At 40.5% G+C, this 22,583-nt stretch overlaps 1 protein-coding gene across 1 annotated transcript in view; it reads right to left on the bottom strand.

The window, feature by feature from the left end:
- GLG1 (golgi glycoprotein 1) overlaps positions 1-22,583 on the bottom strand; it is a 77,452-nt gene that overhangs the window by 30,786 nt on the left and 24,083 nt on the right. Inside the window, exons 2-4 of the mRNA XM_058845663.1 lie at positions 8,803-8,835; positions 6,023-6,109; positions 2,389-2,604 (exon numbers count right to left, since the gene is read on the bottom strand). Of these exons, the coding sequence (XP_058701646.1) occupies positions 2,389-2,604; positions 6,023-6,109; positions 8,803-8,835 (336 nt within the window). The remainder of the gene's footprint in view (positions 1-2,388; positions 2,605-6,022; positions 6,110-8,802; positions 8,836-22,583) is intronic.

The raw sequence follows: 22,583 nt of genomic DNA, 5'->3' as shown, positions 1-22,583 counted from the left end.
ACAACAGCAAACGGGAGAGGTGACTAAAACTACTATTAAATGTTTCTCCATTAGCTGGAAAAAGAGACACAGCCCCCATCCCGAACACAGGCATATTAGAAAACAATGCTTTCAAATGACCCATCTATAGCCTTTCTTGTACATACAGCAAAATGAGGTCTAGGGTCAGATCAAGACCTCTGAGCTGAACTTTAATGCTCTTACAGAGCAGAAACTCAACCAGAAATGTGTGAAATCACCACATCAGAAGCAACAAACTCAGTAAGAACAGAATTCAATTAGGAAGTATCAAGCAAGTTGAAACAAAAAAAAATGAAGTATAGAAAAGGAACATAGTTAGCAGAGAAGCTTCAAGGGGCAAGGTAATTCCAGATTATCAACATACGTGCCTTTCACAGTTAAAAATGCCAGTTTACCCCAGTTACTCTGATGAAGCTATCATACTGCAATCACCTAGCTGCCTGATGTAGATGGAGTTCATGGTCTAGCTGTGTTTATTTCCATAAATAGAGAGAAAGAGAATCTCTTCCTTCATTTTCCTCCTCAGGTGTCCAGGTCCTATTTAATAAATTCACAGTTACCTTCAGTCATACAAAACAGTAATGACTGTTTCTCTACAGGTAACACTCAGAAGCTACAGAGTGGAAATAAAACCTTAACCAGCATCTGATGGAAGCAAATTAGATTTCTCTGAAGCAGCAAAGGGATAGAACAGAATACCAACAAAAGAAATGCTTGCATAGCCATTTATAGCTGTTTCCATAGCAGTATAGAGTACTTCAATTGCTCCAAGTGCCAAGGATGACAGCATAACAAAAGATATATGACAGGCTGCAACGCTTTTACAAACCAAGGCACAATATTCTGGGTTCGGTACCAAGAAAGTGAGGAATATGCGTGAGCCATCGTAAAACCCATAGAAGTTTGGTTAGTGATCACTTTGCTAGCCCACAGAAACTTGGTGACCCGAAGTTCCCCCTTCCCTGGTGCCTTGTGACCTCAGCTACCCCAGCCATCCTCCTCCCTCACCCACCTGAACTGACCAATATGGTGGGTTGTGCACAGTTCTCTACACAGGCCTGCCCACACTGGCTTCACTCCCACCACGTGAGATTTTGTTCATGCTTACAAAATCCCCTCTGCTGCATCCTTTTAGTGCTACTGTAAGTACTTTAATTTATTTAAATTTGGTCAAGCCACAGGTAACATACAGACCTGACACGCGGAATTCATGTTACACTTCTGTTTCTATACGGATTGCTAAAAGCAATTTCTCATTCTCATTTCATGAGGTCTTTCAGCCCAGTATTAGAAAAGAGTCTTTACTTTATGGAGAAAGCAAGTTACTCAGCTGTTACCTGTCTAAACCTATAGTGCATCCAAGTAACTCCTGCTTCTGTGGTTGCTTTTGTTCTTGTTTCCAGAAATAAGTCCTTATTTTTGTGCTTTCTGTGGCTCAGCTAAGTCTTCTGGAATACACTAGAACTTAAATTTAACACACTAGCTGCTAATAACTCCGAATATCTCAAACAACTAGGAAGGTTTCTTTTGTTTTAACCAAAGAATGTACATCTTATTGTAAATGCCTTCATTAATAGCTCATTTATGAGACTAATTGTTATAAGCGTAAAAGCTATAATTTAAAAAGCACTGTAAAAAGTTGATAGGCTAATTTTAACTTTACCCCTAAACATAAAAACTTATCATAGGAAAAGTCACACTTCAGCACTACATATTTGCTGCCTGCATTAGCTATGCTGAAGTAGACAGGCAAAAACAGTCCCTTGAAAATAATCCCACAGCTAGTCACTATAAACTATTCTTTGCACCAACCTCTGCTTAAGTATTGGTAAGTGTGTTCTACTAAAATGTGACAACACATACCCTGTGCCCTTCAACTGATTTTGTAGGGGCAGAGGAAAGGAGAAGCAAACAGATAAAAGCTGATGATCCAGTCTATCAACTACAGCCTGAGAAAGCAGAAATGGTTATAGCACAGGCATCATCACCTTGATAACCCTTCTGCCAGACCCAACCAGACTGTGAAATAAGCCAAGCAAAAGGGCTGCTTAAATCTATTGCTTGGATTCATTGTACTGAGTCAAATTTGAGAGGACCTCATCAAAAAGACAGCTACCTGCCAGATCACTTGTAGTGGGGTGTGGAAAGACAGAAGTCTCTGCATAGCAGCTCCTTACAGAGGAACAAACGCACATTAATTAAAAAGGAACTGCAAACAATCATGACATCACCCTTTTCAGACAGACAAGATATACCATGTATTTTCTCAGCTGCAAGATAGCAATAGTATTGCAGAACCTCCACATCAGTTTCCTGAAGTAAATGAACTTTACAAATCTATTGGCAATCTACATGTTCTCTGGATACCTTTTCTCCAGGTCGAATGCTGCCACATTTCAGGAGATTGATGTCAGCTTTGCAGTCATCCATGAAGCCACAGATCAACCGATAATCACTGAAGATAATGGCTGTCATTTTAGTGATGTACTGATGGCACTGGTACTCAGTGATGTTACCTCTGTGATCCACCAAACATGACACCAAGAACCCTTTACCAACTGGTTCATCTGCACACTCCTTTATCTGTTAAAAAAAAAAAAACAAGAAAGTTACAGTGGCTGCAGCTTATGAATTTAACCTTATAAGAAAATCCTCAAAGAAACTTGCATCTGTAGCTTCAAAATCTGCTAGCAAAGAAAACCTCTAGGCTTTAGTTTGATTTTCGGTAAGTCAGAATAATTGAAAATATTTCAGAAATGAGAATTCTCATGTGTGCCAGCATCCAAAAAAAGCAAACACAGCGACCTTGAGGATTATAAATTCTATTGCTCAATAATCGTCTTTTATAATTACACTGAACCCCTGCAATCAAGTAGACTTGTAGGGAAAATGCTAGTTTGACAAACCTTTATTTAGAAAGCTGAGCATATTACAAATCTCTAAATCATACTTACACCCCCATTAGCCACCTGACCTCATACAAGATAAGATTTTGGCCAGAAGTGAGACTGATTCAAAAGTCAACACTATTTATGGAACTGTTTATAACTTGCTAGGAGATGAAAAATACTATAAAGGAAAATCCTCGTCAAATGCTTTTCTATGAGGCTCTTGCATGAACTGACTGTTGGTATCAAAACCATTTTACTCTCTGTCCTAAAAAAAGTAAAAATCACAGCTAACCAAAGCTGAAAGCTGTGCAGGGATTGGAAAAGCAGCATACAAGAACAGACAGGTCCCCAATATAAATCACAGCCTGCTCTGCTCAGGGAAGCAGACAGTCAGGCCGAAGCCGCCACCTCTGGAAGTAAAAGATGCAGGCAGTTTTGACAGCGTCTTTCCAAAGGAAGGGGAAAACATGGTTACTTATCAGCTAAGGATGGTCCCTGGAGGAATCTTTCGATAGGAGCAGTGCAATGCCTTGCTCCAAGGAGCACCGAGACTACACAACTCTTTAACCCTGGCAAGTCCATGTTGAAATACTTGCCCAGTTCTGGTGGCCCCTGCTCAGGAGTGTGCTGAAAACTGCAGTAATAACACTGCAGAAAGAACCTCTGGCAGGCAGACACTTAAGTTCAGTGCTGACAGGTTTGCAGGAATAGATACATGGGCTGACTTGATTGCATCAAAGATTTGTCCCTGTAAAAATACTGAAGGGCTCATCAATCTCAAGGAAGATCTATGGCAATCAATAGTTCTGGCAGTTTCAGATAACAAGCAAGGGCAGCACTAAGGGAACAGGCAGGAAACCATTTTATCGGTTCTCAAATACCAAGTTGGAATATTTGTATTGGAAATTTTAAAAAATGGAGAGCTGTCTCTAGGAAGATATATTTTAATTCAAACAAAAATAATTCAGGGCACCCTGTGACAGACTCACACAGGTCAGACTAGATGAATAAAACAGATCTCTGCCTCAGCTTATGAGGCCATTACTTTCTGTGTGATAAATAAAACATTCAGCATTTAAAACATCACTATTTGAAGTCAGATGTGTAAAACATATTTAATCTAAATAGCTACTACACAGTTACTAAGGTCAGTGTAATTGTTACAGATAAGATGTAAAATACATTTTAAAGTGAAAACACATAGGATCACTGCAGGGTGAACAGGACAGAGTTGAGCAAGTGCTCTCAGAGAAAGCTACATCTTTGGCTTGGCCCTACTTCAGCTCAAGTACCGTGAGCCAAACCAGCACACAATGGCAACATGCTGTTTTTGGAGAGCCTGGCTTTGGAAACAGCTCCAGATCTCCATGGTCTGAGCCACTGAACTGCAGAAACGACCAAGCGAACATGTTATTGCCAGGCCACTTCTGAAGCTACCACTGTTATCTGGTTGCCAACTATAATTCTAGGTTAAAGCTCTTGCCAGAACTTGTTAAAGCCACAACAGCTGAGAAAAGAATAAATTGGAATTTAAAACTGTATTTAGCTGCACTTTTCAGAACATACCCATACCCAGTTGGGTCAGTCACCATTTCCCAAATTACTTTTTCTAGGAATTGGTCTTCTAGTTTATTTGTTGTTAGTGCAAAGCAATACTTTAAACAGAGCTCATTCACCCAAAAAGTCATCTATAACTGTTAGTGGCAATTTAAGGAAAATATTAATAGGTTAATATTGCATGGGAGGAACATGTGCCCACTATATATCTTTTAAAGACTTTTAAAGTACCTGTCAAAAGTATTAGTGGAATGGTTTAGGCACCTGCCTCAGTATTAAACACCAGAAGATCAAACATAAGATTATTGTTCCCTATCTAACCTTTTTCTTTAACGAAAAACTACTCACCAAATGGCAAAACTCTAAAATTATGTATATTCTTCCCACTGCTTTTAAACATAATATCCTAGATTTACAGGGCATCGTTTACAGCAATGCCAGACGGCTACTGTATAAAAATGATAATTAAACAGACTATTAAAAGAACATTTTCAAGAATGCCTTGGTTGTAAAAATTCTGCAGCAGCCATATGACATAAACCAGAAAAACATGATCTTTTCTATGATCACAAAAAAGTGGGTTTCAACAGATTTGGCAGTGTTTGCTCTTGGGAGTTACCAAACTCCAAATACAACACAATCCTTTGATGCAAGCTGTCTCCAGTGTTTCATCTTCTAGCCTTCTTTTAGTAAGTATTTTTTTTAATCTCTCCTTACACTAAACAACTTACATTAGAGCAGACTAAATTTTTTTTAAAAGGCAAGTTTAGGGCTAGGTCATATTATGTTGGTGGATATACAAATGATGTTTTTGAGAGCATGGCTTAGTGACTGAATTAAGTCAGCTGAAGCCTGTACAGCTGCAGAGAGCCTTGCCTCCACTGCTTCTCTGAAGTCTAACTGAAAACCACCACAAACTGAGGAAGAGACCTCAGCTCAGCTAGCTACTGCATGAGCACACAGGCTCAAGAGCTTGAGCATGAGCACAAGGAAAGAAATGATTGATCAAGTCATCTTTGAAGCTGGACCAAGGTGAGTGGATGCCTGAGATACAGAGCACTAATTCCTAGCACAAGGTAAAAAGGGGAAGCTCCTAACATAGTCTCCTTGGAGTAACTACCCTTTGAAACTTGAAAAAAACCCCTCAAGTTGATCATCATTTGATGTCTGTGTGCTTATCCCTTCTGCTTGCAACACACAGTCCAAAACCAGCCTTATGTTAAATTCAGCAGAACCCCAGCTTCAACAACACTCTTATAAATGTCAAACACATGATAACGAGGGGACAAATACAATTCACAATCGATTTCTGACAAAAGGTTTAGTAGGAGCTGGTGGGTTGTTAGTTCAGCGTTTCTTTCTCCCATTCCTTTGCCTAGGTACCACTAAGGTATCTGGCCTCTTCAGCAAGGAGACTGAATGAATTACAGGTACAAATTTGGTATATGATACTAGAACTTCCCCAAATCACTATTCACACATTAATTTGCTATCACAAAGAAACAGATAAGCCTCAGTGTCACAAGAGCAGCCATGCCTTCCTCCTAGCTTACCTCAGCAATAGTGGACTTGCAGACTTCTCTGGCCACGGATTCAAACTTTGGATCTGTAGTCAGGTTCAGCTTGTAGTTCCACAAGAGCTATAGAGAAAGCATTTGTAGAAAAGGAGTTTAAGAGCTTTCCGTGGAGAATAACAAACATTTTGCTTCAGAAAACAATGAAGCATCACTTATACCCAATCTCTATCATCATCCTTCTACAGTGAAATGATCAATAATAAGTCTCCTTGACAACACCTTTGTCCCTTCATTTTTGCAATTTTCTCCTACTGAACAAATTCAGGCTGTCAAAAATCTCTGCAAGGTCATGAGCTGACTCATTAAAGGCAAAGACAACAAATGAAGAATATTTCATAACTGAAAGGATAAAACAATGAAAGCTTTAACTTGCTGCCTGTGGCATATTTAGCAACACCTTTAGCCCACCACACCTTTGTGTGCCATGGTGTGTGTGTCTGATGCAAGTGAACTGAACAAATTAAATCCTCAATACGAGCAGATGTCATGCTGAAAATGTTATAAAAACGTAGCAGAAAAAGGCAGGAGACAAAGCAGCTTGATCCTTCTCTGAGGGCTGCAACCAGACAACCTTCTAGCTGTAGATATATTTCAAACATACAGGAGGTTCTCTCTTGCTAAGCAAAATGATACAGTTAGAGCTTAGACTGCAAAAATGCCTCTGTAAGGATGACTGTTATTCCAGGATCCAGCAATGAGCTCATGAAGGAGCCTCAATGCACAGGGTCAATGTGCAAGAATCAGTCTTGGGCAAGTCACACCCTGTAGATATATATACACATCCCAGATGTCCTCCTAAGGCACCATAAAGTGAAAATACAGGGTAGGGTCACGAAACCTCAACAAATTAATAGCTGAAGTATTGCCTGGTTGTTCTATTAGCTCATCTGCTTTTCCAAGAACTTAAGTTGCATTTAAATATTTTTCATTAACTTAAAGATTAAGAAGTTTTAAAAATTAATTTTAAAAACTCTGCCTTCCTGACAAATTAATATGAAAAAGATAAAGTTTGGTCAAATTTTTACTTTGATGTTTCAATTGTAGACAAAACACTGGGAAAACAATCACATGCTCTACACAAGTTTCACATCTGCTCCAGGAGGGTGGAAGCACAGAGAGAGAACCAAAATCAGAATCAGCATAGCTGCATGACATCCACACCTCTTATGGTTTTGGAGCTGCAAAAAGTTAAAAAAGGAGGTGATGGGAAGCTAGGGTGTTACAGATAGAGTAAATTGTAAACACAGTGTTTAAGGGGTAAAAGTGAATGAATAGGAAACCTGTCCTTGCAAAGAGTGCTGTAGGTCTCTCCCAGGCAGAACTGGAAGTACAAGGAGGACACAAGATGAGAATACATCTCTGCATTTGTAATCTCACACTTTGGAGAGTCTCAAAATGAGATGCTCTCCAAACGAACCTTCCCACAAACAGAAAGAAGAAGGTTAAACTTGCAGCTTAAAACTGATTTTAGCACCAGGTAGTATTTTCCAGGGGATGATCGGCACTTGTACTGCAGAGAGAGGCAAAGAAAACATTTGGACATGAGACAATCTCTCTGTGGTCTAGTTTTTTATCACCTCCCTTCAATTTCTGCCTGAGAAAATGAGACTTAGCCCACAGTTCTTATTTGTGAATGGCTTCCACAATCCACATCCACCCAATATTTGCCTTGAAGCAGACATGCCATCATTAATCCAGCAGAAGAAAGATCCAACTTTGATTTCTAGAATTCTCAATTTCTTCTTCATTCAGGTAATTTTTGCTGGCACATTTAAATGTCAGGCAGATATATTTTAATTACTGGAGTTTTCTCTTTTTTAAAAAGACTTAAACAGAAACATGTTGCGCCCTTCATCTGATCCAACCCTGCACAACAGAATTACAGCTGCCAACAAAGTCAGGCAGTGCTAAAGGTTAATTTATAAACACAGTTGGAAATTACTAGTTGTACAGCACAGCCAGGTTTCATCTCTGGAATATATCTTCCAATAATAAAGCAAAATACAGCTTCTCAAGCATCCAAAATCAAGACTGTCACTGAGGCATGCACTTGTCTGTCTGTGTTCAGGGCTAACCAAGCAATTAAGGATCTTGATATGGTGTACGCTGACAGAATAGAAATGAGAAAAACCAAAAGAAACCTAATACCAACCTCAGCAATTAATTTTTTTTCTCCTTTTTTTATTTTTCTGAGAGTCTTGGGATTTGAAGAGTCAGCTTGACAGCCCAAGAACTGGCTAATAGTTTGCTCACAGTTAAACACAGTACTGAGAGGAAATCTGTTCTAAAACCAGCCAAGTGTCTCAAACTGCCTCTAAATATCACACCCCCACAGCATTTTCCAAGCGAGTCTAAAAATTTAGCAGCTGTGAAAGTAATACAGAAGGTGTCAACAGCTGAAATTAAGAGTTTAAATTGAGTACTGCTCACATCTTTCCCAAAAGGAACACATCACATTGCTCCCAGTAACTCACGGGAACCACCCCCCAATTATAAAACAGGAAAGACGTCTGCTGTCCTCCCCTGATACAGAAGTATAGTTTATGAAGTTCTTAAAAATGTTCCACTATGAAGTCTCCATTGAGACCAATGTGGTTATACTGGGTTCTTGTGTTCCTCCTCCAAAGGCCAGAAACCCAAATGTGTCTTGATTAATAGCCTTTGCAAAGTACCAAACTATGCAAAATACCTCAGGTTCACAAGGGATAGGAGGTGCAAATGCCATAGCTAGAGAGAATAAACAAAGCAATACTTACATGATTGCAGTCTGAAGAGATTTCATTATCTGGCTGAAAGGAGAAAGAAAAGGAGTGTCAGTTTACTACCAATGTGATGCATTTAACAGAATCTAAACTTTTGAAACTAAAATACCGTCAACTCTTTTCCACTGTAATAAACAACTTGACACAATTGACAGGAAATTTTAAAATCTGCATCACAAGAGCAATGATACCTAATTACCAAAAAACAAACAGGTACTTTAGACACTATGCTGTATTAACAGAACAAAACAGCACAAGACTAGCAGAATTTGTGTAAACACAGCAAAAATATAATGAATGCACTGGCATCTGCCACAATTGCCCAAATAAGAAAGCAAAATAGCACCTGTGGGAAAACAAAGACATAAGAGTAGAATTTTAAAGAAAAATTAGTTTGGTGCATATAACCGAAGGAGAATGGTAGGACTCGCTCCCCTCCCCCAGACTGAAAGGTTCATATTCCCCATTTGAGAAGTAACATCTTTTCTTTCAGTTGTACATAAAAGGGCTGGTTCAAAGGAGCCCCAAGATTTATACTTTCAACTGTGGGAAACTGGTGACATCCAATATTCATACATCATTTCAAAATATTCACTATATTCTCCTGGGGAGCTCCTTTGGAAAGAATTCCAAGTGCAAACCATCCCATTCTCCTTTCAGCCTGAGTAGCTCTCGCAGTGAAGAGTTCCTTGAAAAACATTAATCATACAAACTCCTATCTCCTCTCCACAGCAGAACAGCAGAAAGGCAGGACAAAATCACCTGGCTGTCACACCCACAGAAAAATCAACCCTGACTCACAGTATCTGCTTCTACTGATACTTAAGATGCCAGACATGCTTTAAAAGCCTCAAGACACAAAACCACTCTAGGCTTAAACACATCATTGACACTAAGATGTTAGACCTCAGGGATCTAACATAAGAGAACCAGCATTTCAGCAGTTTTGGAAGCAAGCAGAGCTTTTCAGTGCAAGCATTTGCTGCTGCACAATCTGTTACACCAACACTTGTACCATTGGTGCTCTGGGGAAAGTGAACGCAAGTTTATGAGGAAAAAAGCAAGCCTGGAAAACATTTCCAAGCTTTTAATTGCAGCCATTATTAACTAAAGCACTTTTTTTTTATAGCAGTAAGTGGAAGAAATCACCTCTCTGCTTTGAACATAAAAAATGGTACCTGAAGGATTACAGTAATTAATTGCAGTTTGGTCAGACTGACATGATCTAAAACTGTATCTCCCAAAGTAATTATAAATTTGAAAATCTGGATATCAACTTTTTTTTTTTTTAAAAAGACTAGCAGATGTCTGCTAGTTATCCTCAGACTGCAGAACTGATTCTTTCAAATGAAAACTAAGATGCCACCCAAATGGCTCTATTTTACAGCAGACTCTAAGGCCAACACTATTGTGACTTACCAAGTGTACTTTTCTTAATTTTCTGCACTCATCCCACATCCTTCAGCAACAGATGAAGGTTTTAGACTACTTTCAAAAGCTGAGAGGCAGAGTGCCCCCCACTGAAATTGCAGTCTCAGTCTTTTAGTCAAGGACAGTTTCTTTATAAAAATATATAGGCTAGCACTGGAATTCTGCTACAGAGGACAGGACTTCCTAACACATTTGCAGGCAGGAGAATTTGTAAGGGTCAGAGAGCACTCCTACAAAACCCTTCAGGGTCACTTCAATTATTTTTGTACCCTCCAACCTGGTAACCTTTGCTTCAGATCCACCAAAGATTAAAGCTCAGGATTTTTTCTGGAAAGATGAGCCCAAAAAGATAACATAGTGGCTCTCACTGACTTGAGAAGCTTAAGCAAGCTTTTCTTGACGTACACGACAATAAAATGTTACACACTGAAATACCAGACTTCTCTGTGCTCCGTAGCAAACCTCAGCTCTTTGAAATAAAATCTAGCCTTATTTTTCTGAGAAGAGTAATGGAACTTAAATGGGACCTTAACTAAGCTTCAATACTGAATTCATTCACAGCTCAGTATTTAAATATGCAAAGTATATTATCTAGCCAATAATCCTTTCAATGTGGAACAAGATGACCCCCTGCTAGCTAAGAGCTGTGATCCTTCCTCTCTCTAACACTGGAAGTGTTGGAGAGGTGGGTTCACACAATGCTGTCCTGCTTCTCCCTGTTACAGTCAATCAACAGGAGAAAAACAAACCTTTTAGCTTCTGTCTGATATAATGAAGGTCTGATTGAAGAAGGGGAAGAAAAATATCCCCAGTGAAACCCATGCATGTTCTGCCTTGCTAATGCCTGTGGCCCTCTGTCCAATGTCCACTATATCCACCCAAGAAACCTTCCAAACAAGCAGTTTCAGAATTGCTGAATGCAGTGAGAGAAAAGTAAGTTTCAAATTACCACTAAGGGAAGTCGAAGAGCAAGAAAAGCTGCATTGTGTCAGTCCCACATGGTGAGCTAGTGGAACATGGATGCTCAGAAGACCCCCAGGGCAAGGGGAAGAAAGAGAGCAACCTAGACAGCACCACATGTTAGTCAAGGCATTTTAGAAGAGAAAGCTGATGGCAAGGACATTCCACCGATTAGTGAGAGAGAAGGACTCCTCATACATCTCTGAACTGAAGGATTAAAAACAGCCTTTACAGAAAATGTGTGTTCCTCTGGGCTCACAGAAGCTCTTGCTGTTTAGCAGCTTCAGTGGGAATATATTGCCTCCCTTTACAGCTCTCTAAAGTTCTCCAGACTCCTTCACGCACTAACACTCACATTCCAGAGTACGAACACCACTTCCTACCTCCCTGGGAAGGCAGAGTTTAGAGCAAGTACCACCACATATAAGAAAACCTGAACAGAAAAAGCATTTTCTTCCATGCAACCACAAACACAACAGCCACAAATCACACTGCATTAGTGTCATGAACCCTACAGAAAAATTAAAAGGTTTGTGGGAAGTCCTGTCACCACCAGACTGAAGTCATCAACACCATTGTGTTTACAAGTGCCTTTTCCCATCCACCGAATCTCAACTCACTGAAGCAAACCATGACAGTCCCTCATCCCTTTCTAAATCTCTCTGCTTTGACAGCAGTAAAAAACTAGGTCAAAACTATACAGCAAGTGAGCAGCCCACCAGTGCTACCCAGGCCCAAAGGGCTACAAGGTGTTAATGCTTTAGCAGCAGAAATGGACCATCATCACGCTGGGAGCCATAGGAACAGGTAATAGTGACTGAACCAGTGTCATGCATCACCATCCAGTGCACAGCACACTGTCTGGGCTGCAGTTAGAGCCCCTCCCTCAGTGACAGTCAGAGCCCCTTCCAGCTGGGTATACAAAACACTTGATTTAGTCTTACTGCATCACATCCTAAGGAAAAATAACCCACACCATGGGATTTTGAGAAGCAAGCTAAGTATCCTCATCAACTGATATGGATGAGAATGGTAAGGCTGGCTGGTTGCCTAAAGAAGCTGAGGATGACCTGTTCCTGGAAATGCTCAAGCCCAGGTTGGATGAAGCTTGGAGCAACCTGGTCTAGTACCTTCCCATGACAGCAGGTTGGAACGAGATGACCTATAAGGTCCCTTCCAACCCAAACTGTTCTACAGTTCTGTGAAAGTCAAGGTCTTGGGAAAACTCTGCAGGGATTATTTTCCATCTCCAGCATTAAGATTCCTATGCATCCTTGCAAAAGTCATGCAAATGAAAGAGTACAAAGTAAACCGCCCAAGTGCCTTAATTCCGAAAATTTAATCCCTCCTGAGAGCAGAGGATGAGATAACAGCAGACATTTCCACTACTCTTATGGGGATGATGGCAGACATTTCCACTATTCTTTTAAGTTAAGAATAGTAGTGAACTTGTTGAAAAGCAAGAAACAGGCATATTTCAAATACTAACTATGGATAATCTTCAGACATTGAAGACAACAGACTTTGAAGCCACCCTCCTGCAAACCTGATCCCTTTCCACTGCAACCACTAGAAAATATTCTGCAGAAGAACTTCTGGAAACATGAGGAGATAGAGTAGTCTAGGCAAGAATCAACACAGCTTTGTAAAAGAAAAACCACACAGCACACAACCACCCATGCTTCAAACCTACTGAAACATCCTGGAGCTCTGAGCCAAGAAGCATATGGCTACAGTAAACCGTTTTCACACATCCTGCAATCCTGAAAAAGTCATGTGTGATAGGAAAGTTAAAACCAGTGATAGTTTAAGAACAAAACAGATGAGGAGATGTCAATTACACATTTAGTGAGCAATGGAAGTTAAACTTGTTAAGCCAAGCTTGAAATATTCTCTAATGCCAGTGAACTCTTAGTACTAAAAACAAACCCCGTGTTGTCATGTCAGCAAAAGAGCTTTATATTTACATCCATGCTTTGAAAAGAGCCACTTTAAAGCCTGCTAACTGTAGATATATCATGCACCATAGTTGTAAGTTCCTAGCTTCCACATACTTTGCTTATTTAAAAAAAAAAATTTCCCAGTTACAAACAGAGCTAAGGTCTGCAATGCAGCAAATCATTTACCCAAATAATTATGTCCACATTGGTTAGGTGTTCCTATTTTAAGCAAATGTATTAGCACAAGCTATACACAAACACCAAACCACCTCCAAAACATACACAGAACTATGTGTATAAAAACGAAACTATCAGGACCAGCAGCAATTTCTTTACTCATATGGCACACACACAGTAAGTGGCACATCACCCCAAATATCAAATTCTGCTATTTTTTAATCTGTTTTAACTGAATTCTACATTCCACAAACTTTTCCACCTTTGCTGACATTTTATATCCTTCAGGGGTATGACACTATTACAGAAAGTACACTTATTCAGAAAAGAGCACAAAGCAACATCAAAAACCACAGCACAACATGTGTGTCCTTCTGCCTCAGCAGCCACGTAAAAAGGAGACAAGGATGAAGCAGGCCTTGTCCCCTGGTACTTTGAGGATCCACTGTTCAGTATCTACTTCAAACACCAAGAAAGCTCAGCAAGTCCTACTCTTTCTGTTGTAGCTTTGATAGGAAGTCAAAAGTGGTTTTGCTTGTTTCACATTTGACATTAAACAAGGTCTTCAGCAGGCTGTGTACCTTTCCTGCACAGCAGAGACCCCTCCCTGGGCAAATACCAAAGGCAGGAAAAGCACAGAAAACGTTCAAGTTTTAATTCCAGTGCATCAGAAATGACCACAGACCAAGGTGCAATTTTAAGGAAACAAGGGTTCCATTTGCCAATTATGTTTGCTTGCTCTTACCAGCAAATCACTTTCTTTGATCTGGCTGTTCCCACCAATGCAAAGCTGCAGGGTGGGTGCTCAGAGGCTGCATAGCTGCTCTGTGCTGGAAATGCCACAGCCTTCTCACACAAGCTATTCTTGTCCCTGGTGCTTCTGCCTCCCTGCACAGGGGACTCCAAAGCCCCTAAGCCTTTCTCCTTTCAACGCAGATTCACACATCAGAGCATATTCCAACAGTCAGCACAATCAAAGCAAATTTGCCCCAGATGCTTGGTTGTTCTTCCCTTAGCTCCCTCTCCTCCTCCTCTCAAAGGCTTTCCAGGCAGTTCCAGTGAGTTGTGGAACAAGACAGACCTTGAAATTATGGGTTTGCCACCTAAGTTTGGCAGCACTGCTACCAGATATAATGTTTCCCACAACACTCCTCCACAACAGAGCTCTCCTACTAAGCATAGCACCGACAATGAGCTACAGATCCTGCCAGGAGGTTTCAGGATTTGCTCCTGGAAAGATCTCACAGTGCCAGCAAAAAGCTTCAGAGACCAAAAGGCATGCAAAGATGCTGGTAGAGTGACAAGAGAGGATAAAAGGACAAGGGAAGAAGAACTGTTATCCCATCAACTGAGGCAGCAGGGAGACTGCTGTCTTCCTCACCCCTGTAGCTGACTCGAGCTCATCTCACCATCCAAAACTCAGCAAATCAACAGAAAACTGTTGGTCATTTTAGAGTTTTCTGCCAGGTTAGTACAAATGGGCTTATGGAAGAGTCCCCCCAGCACCAGTGAGTTTCCTGGGAACACACAGTGGCATCTCCACCTGCAGCATCAAGCGGGCCACAAGCTATGGCTGAGACAACATTACTTTCAACCTACCTTTCTGGATGGCATTCTGCCTTAACCCCAACCAGAAACATCCCAGATAAACTTTAGAGTATTCCAGTAAAGGATCAATAGCATGAGTATTGGCAATACTGCACAGCATTCACTGGTGATGCAGAGGACAAACAAGCAAAGAAGGAAATGCAGGTCCCAAAAAGTAATTTCAGTGCAACAGCTAATGAACTTTTATCAAATATGTTCATAATCGCTTTGTAAATCAAATTCTGTTACTTATTATCAATACAGAGACTTCATATCTTTTGACAATACATACCCTATAGTACCCCAAGTTGAGCTTCACTTTATAGAAAGCTTCCAAAAAGCCACTAAGAGTCACAAGCAATATTCAGTTTCACACAAAATAAAAGGCCGTTGTACATGGAGTGGTAAAGTCCCTGTCTCCCAAGAAAAAAACATTGTTCTAACCATGCTTTGTTCTTCAGCAAATCATGTTTTGGCTACACATCCTGGAACCAGAGAAATCCTTTGTAAATTAGCTTAGTAAAGGAGCTAAGAAAACAGTTCACACCAAAAGCTCCATGTACCAAAGCAGAGAAGTGCAGGTTTCTGGGCAAATGCTGCTTACTCACTGCCCCACTCCCACAACCCAGTGGAAGGAGTGCTGCAGAGCAAAGCCAAGAAGCACTGACATTCCCTGTCGCACTATATTAGGAACGACGAGAAGTATGACATGACTCTCTTAGCTGCATTGTCCATGAGAGTAAAGTTTATTGATCTTGATCTTCTTTCATAGACATGTTCAAGAAGGTCCGAGAGGTAAAACTCTTATTGGTCATTAATGCAACACATCACCATCACTGGTTAAGTGGAACACCACCTCTTGACTGTTTTCCTAAACAACACCTGCAAAGATTGTTGTCCTTTACCAAGGACTGTTTAGATTCTTTCTTATGCTTTCTCAGGCCAGAGTGAGAACCTTGTGTGACTTAGTTTCACACAGGCTCTGTGCACCCTGCCTGCTTTCAGCATCTATAATTCCTCTCTTGCTGGCAGTTCCATTACACCATCACTGCTGGAGAGCACCTCTAACCAGTACTAGGCTCCCCAGCCAAGGGCTATTGCTTCAGTCAGCAGAGTGAACAATGCTCTAAACACTCCACCAGCCAATATTCATATTTGTCTTTGTTATTCAACATGTGGGCCCGTGACTCCAATTTTCCATGCTGAAAGCCATACAGTGCTCCCAAGGATCCCTCCCCAGGAGCATTTTCCTCCCCCTCTTCCAGTAAGGCACATGTGTCACATCAATCAGGCGCCCATCCTCACCAAGGCACAATAAGCATCTCCTGCCCGTGCTCAGGGGCATGAGCAGCACTGCCTTAATCCTAACAATTTACATTCATGCATTCCACCTCCGAACCAAAAGACGAGCATCCAAACAGGTGGGAAGCAGACTCTGCTATTTTTAACTCCTGCCAGCTATTCTGTTTCAAGGCAATAAAAATCAAATATCTCAGAGAAGCCACTTCAGCCTTAACCACAAACCACAAGAAGAACAATTTTATTTTAAAGTCTTCCCTTCTTCCTTCAGGACGGTGGTGAGAGGCACAATTACATTTAACATCCAAAACATAACAGATGTTACATTACACATGGATGAAAAGGCCTGTAGAGGTTCTTACACAACACCCAGCACTAGTCCTTGGCTGTCACAAGAACAGGACTATTTTAATCTTCTGAATGATGTATGTCATCCAGAATTCCCATGCAATATTCAACATCTGTTTTGCTATCTGGCAATGCCAACAAGAGGGGCAGGATGTACCAAGGGACCCCACATACCAGCTTTTCAGTGCTATTACCCTACAAGAGATTTCCTGAAAGCACTAAGTCTCCTGGACCCTGGCTGTGAGATGAAATGTGATGGGGAAGTCTTCCTCAAAAGCAAGTGCAGCCTGAGTACACAGCCAGTGTTCAGACATTCGAAACAGCTGGAATTCGAAATATAACACTAGAATTTTCTTCAGAAGATCTGCAGGGGCCCAGCACATCACTCGCTTCTTCACTGCAGTGAGAAGCAGGTGAAGAACAAGAGTCCCAAGTAGGAAAACTCCTTGCTGTTAAAATAAACTGTTTCAGTTCTTCTCATTTAAGTGCTAACTTCAGTCACTGACTTTATCATCCCCTGTACGTGTCAATCTCATCACAGTACTATTCAAACACACACACCAAAAAAAAAATCTATGACAAATGCTCAATGACCAGGGCCAGCCATCACCCTTCCTCAGCTGAGTCCATCCTTTCTTTATTATAACATTCACAAGCTCACTGGAAAAGATGTAGATATTGCACAGCTGCCAAGAGAATCCAATGGCAGCTTGAGACTCCCCAAGGCTACAGTGACAGCAATGCAAACACTGATAGGACACGTCCCAATAAGTAAGTTCATTATGTCAAACATAACATGGGAGCTGAGAAGGGCCATGTCAAGTCAAAAGCCACACAAGCTCTTGACTTGACACCACTAACAATCCAGCCAGAAGCCAGGATTTTAAAATACTTTACAAGACCACCCCATGCCAGGAAAAAGCCAGACTTGCTACGTTATTCATTCTCCAATTCTTCCAAATAAACTTCCCTGCTGAAAACTTTCTGGTTATCAAAAAAAAGCAGTCCATTAGAGAGGCCAATATAAATTCACTTAGGGAACAACACTGCACTTGTACACAGTGGGAATAAGCAAATAAGCACAAAGGGCTAGCGTGTATTAAGGTTCACAGCACAGCCCACAACAGCAGCTTGCAAGCAGCAGCACTCTGCAACAGAGAATTAGGACATTGCCTCAGCAGTCCAGAGGACTTCTCCAACCCTGGATGAGTCTCCCCCACAAGATCCGTTTTGCTGGATTCTCACCATCACCTGCTGAACTCAGCAGGAAAGATCTGTAGGCTATTTTTAGGGAGTCCTAGAAACAGCACAATGCCCCGCTTCCATTTCAAGTTCCTCCCATACAGGAAGGGCTGCCCATGAGATGCACATCCAAAATAAACCCTGCTCCCTATGATACCCTGCACTTCAGAAGGCAGTACTGAGCTGTGCTTCCTATATAACAGCTGAAAACAACCTACCGTCAATTTTAAGTCCCTTATAAATAAAATTAGAAGGAACTCAACAGAAAGTTCTGAAACTCTCTTTAAGGCAGACAGGCAGAGTGTCCATCCTGTTGTACCCACAATTTAACAGCTTTAGTTACCATTTTTGCCATTGTCCTCAGTAAGATGAATTTTAGACAAACGTATTCTGGATCAGACAAAAAAAACCACTCATCAAGATAAACCAACTGCAGCCTTAGTCACAGAGAGGTACCTACCACCTGCCTCTGAGCAAGAAACAGAAGAAATTCAGGGAAGCACAAGCAACCAGAATATGAGTCCTTTTGCCTTGCACTGGAGAACCAAAACAACCACCAAATCCAACAGAGGGATGGCACCACCAATCGACTAGGGAAGACCAAATTCAAAATCCATAAGCATACTGGAGGACTGCTCTATGACAAGGGAGTCACAGAGGGTGCTTCTGCTCCTGAAGCCATAAATACACCACTTGGAAACCTGCTAACACACTTCCAGGGCAGCCCTCCTCCCTCCTGCTCCATGGGCTCATTGCCAGCTTCTGACAAATGAGCCCCTTCCACAGGTGCAGACAAAAGAGATTCTCAATTACAGCTGCATTCACATCAGTGCCTTGAAGATGAGGCTCTGAACAGGAACTGAGGAAAAAAGAGTAATTCTTTCTAATAATTAAGAAATTTTAAAAAATAAAAAATTCCTTGTTCTTAAGTCTCAAAGGTCACAATGACCAGGAAAGCTAAACTGATGTATTAAGCATTTTTCTGTGTAAAACAACTGTTCTGACCCAGTATTTGAGTACTTTAGTTCTACTTTAACAATACTCATCTTCCACATTTTAATTAAGTTTCCCATTTCTATCCAAAATCAGCTTAATGTATGGAGAAGTAATTCAGTGCATAATGGCTTACCATTTTTAAACATTATTAAAAAAAGATAGAAACATTAACATGCAAGCATTTAAATAATTACAGATCATATCAATTTAGTCAGGAAACACACCAAGCTTAGCAATAAAAGCTAAGATTAGCTGCAAAACAATATCACCAAACTAGAAAGCTCTAGAAAGATTACTAGAGTGTTCAAGCAAGACTGAAATTATTCAAATCTAAGCTTCTTGCTTATTTAAATCAATCTGCCTGGGAGCCACACAAATTGTTGTGGTAAATTGATTTCCCTAGTGTCTGGTTCTCCTTTCGCAAGAGCCATGACAAGAAAAAGACCAGAAAGACAAGATGAAACCAGCTGATTCACAACATCATTAGGCATTCTGCATTCAGACAGATTATACATCACAACATTAGACCAAGTTATAAATGTCTTGGTAAGTGAAGGCGGCCAGGCTCAGTGACTCACAGCAGGGCTGCCAGGTGCAGTGCTCAGTCACAGACTTCACCACCAAACCAGAAATGCAATTTTTCTTCTTGGAGACTCCAGCAGTGTCACATGGCTAATGCACTTTATTTTACTTTACTACCCCATTTCTGCTATACTTCAGCAACACACACCTAGATTTTATCTGAAACAAATTTGAGCAAACCTGCCGTGCTAATGCCTTTACTGATGTAAAAAATATAGTAGCATTTCATTCCTTCTTGGCCAAAAGGCAGAGCATGCCACTCAAAAGGAATCTTATTGAAACTTAAATAAATGCTTATAGCATTTACCTAAAGAATTGCACTGGTATAAATGGCAGCTTGTTTTGAAGCTGGACAGAGAAGAAAGATTAAAAAAACCTTCACATGCTGTGGGATCACACAGCAGTTTCCAAGACTCAACCACTGCTCCAAGATAACCTTTTCTTCACTAAGAAAAGATATTTGAGCTTTTTTTCAGGATGAAGTTTTTGTGCACACCTAATGAAAGTGATTGCTGTGTGTTCATTTCCCACAGGGGAGACACATTTCATATGAAAAAAAGTTATCCAGAAACATTTACTATACACATCTGCACCAATAAGGAAATGAGTCATCAACCCACTGGCAGGCCTGATTCATAGCACACGGTGCACTTCAGCTATTTAGGAATCTGTGTATGGAATACAGGGGAAAGGCAAATGCAAGCCACGAGTCATTTAAAGACAGTACTTTTGAAATGCCAACTAAATGTATTTTTTTCCTACCTTTGCTTAGGTACAATTTCTTCAAAAGCACAGGACCAGCATGGTGCTGTACACAGCAGCAGAACTTTTCACCTGGATGAATCATAATATTTTCTTTATATAACTGAAAGAAAAGCAAACCCTGGATAAAACAGCTTGGATTTTGTTCAACAGAAAAAATGAACTTGAATAAGTCTTTACAGCCAGTGCTAAGGAAAGGTTTCCATGGGGTTAGTAACAAACTACCAAATAAAAATTCTGCTTGCCTTCAGAATATCCAAACAAAAGCCCTGTTACAAGAACAAATCAAGTACCTCTCTTCAGTTCACTTCGTGGAATAAAGGATAAAAATAAAACTATACATAAATGTTCTTATTTAAAGTTTTGCAGCTCTTCACAAAGTCAGACACATGTTTAAGTTGTTAACCTTGTTCCCAGAAGAAGCCCAGGGCACTGAGCTGCAGCACACTTCCCCACAGGTCTCCTCTGCCATAGAAGCTTGGCTTTTAACATATTTTGTGGTTTTGAGAGCTCCTCTCCAAAAAGCACTAGGGTTTTTCAGCTTCAACTGCTCAGCTCAATAGTTAGATAGAGCCATAAAACCAAGCACTTTGCTTGAAAATTCTGAACTGTAATGGTAATTCAAGGGATTTAAAATGATACCATGGTAAGCAGCCAGGTCAGTAACAGTTCCCCTCAAGCTAAACAAAGAAATTATAGCTGACTAGCCTTGTACAGAGGAGCAACTTAAAAAAAAAAGAGCCACATTTGATGCTGGATTTTAGAAATTAGCTTGAAGAGCTTTCTGGAAAGCAATGTTAGTAGAAAAATGTCTAACTGGGATGCAGGAGAGCCAGACACCTGCCTGCAAATCCTCTCAATTACTGTTTCCATAACTCCTACTTAAAAAGCTATGAATAAAGACAAGTTGCAATTAAAAAGACTGAGCACACCTACAGCTTTTCTGCTAATAACGACAGAGAGAAAATAATGGGGGAGAGAGACAGAGGGGAGCACACCAATAAGCTCATCACTGCCACAGCTCTGTAACAACACACAGCACAATGCTCTGTGCAGGACCACCACCAACAACACTGCAGAACAATTCTCACCTGTCAAAACACAGGAATTAAATCAACAATTCAACTGCTCTGGAAACAGCTGGTTATTCTTTCTCACCATTATTCCTGACAAACAAAATCAATTACAAGGCTGAGGAATAACGACCTAAAATCTAGGGCAGGCTGGAAAGGCTGAAAGCGAGTACTTACTCAGGCAGTACTATGCTGTCTTCTTGCTATAACAGAATTTTCTGTTCTGTCTAAAAGAGAATTTCAAAGTCTAAGCATTCAATCAGCAATGATTACCACTTGATAGAAAACACTTCATTCTAGTCTCTGGTGAATGGTGATGGTTTCAATAGTCACACACTCACTATTAAAATACTTGAAGACACATACTCAAACAAGCTGCACAACTTCTGAAGCCTGGTGGTGGCTGAAGAAATAAACATGGCTGGAAATCTCTTATCTCTGAAGGCAGAGAAACGCCCAACAGGCAATACCAAGTTTTCTAGTTTATTCCAGTATGCTGATGGTAAAGCCCAGACAATCCTCACTGAAGAACCTGGTAATGTAGGAAAATTATTTTGCCCTAATCAATAAGCAGAATAAAGATGTTTCCCCAACAGATAATGCTTAAGAATGGGACTTCAAGATCTGCTCTTATCCCAGTGGCACATGTAGCTGATGTGGTTTCCATGCCCACATAAAGGCAGTGGCATATTTCTGGGGACATTCGGGGGAAGAGGTGACAGCAGTACCCTCAGGTAAGCAGTTTTCCACCCCATGTGAGCCTTCAAATCCCTTGTATGCAGATTCCTATCTGCATGATAAGAAAAAAATGTTGGAATAGTGCAAATTTCAGAGCAAGATGAGATCTGAATGCTTTAAGCACAGGTCAACACTGCAACCAAATCTACCTGCTTTTGTCTCCTGAGATGTCTTTAAATAGCCTTGAGGAGTTCTTGTTCAGGGTGAGAATCAACTCTGATGCCTGAAAAACCTGGTCAATCTCCATGCAAAAGCAAAACAAAACTTTAAAATGTACTCAGAGTAGAGGATGGACATACAATTCTTCCAAAGCAGTTTTTAAGGAGAGATAAACCCCAGAACACCAGAGGTATTACATTTATCAAACAGATCTCCTTCAGGAAGAAGCCGGATATTTCCAAATAACATCAAGAAGTAGGAGTATCCCTGATAAATGTGTATGAAGAAAGAAAACCTGGCACAGTAAGAACAGATATTACCTCTTAGGAGACACTTATGATTTTACTTTTTTTTATTTTTAGTGAAGATTAAGTCTTAGTAAAATATATACTGAAAGTGAGCATTCAACAGTCCAATGGAATCACTTGAGTAAGAATCCCAATGTGACACAACAAGAGTTTGGGGCACTTAGAAAAAAGAA

This window comes from Poecile atricapillus, chromosome 10 (assembly GCF_030490865.1).
Source record: "Poecile atricapillus isolate bPoeAtr1 chromosome 10, bPoeAtr1.hap1, whole genome shotgun sequence".
In the NCBI taxonomy this organism is placed as follows: domain Eukaryota; kingdom Metazoa; phylum Chordata; class Aves; order Passeriformes; family Paridae; genus Poecile; species Poecile atricapillus.
Note: the sequence above shows the minus strand (reverse complement) of the source record. Positions and strands in the feature narration are given on the sequence as shown.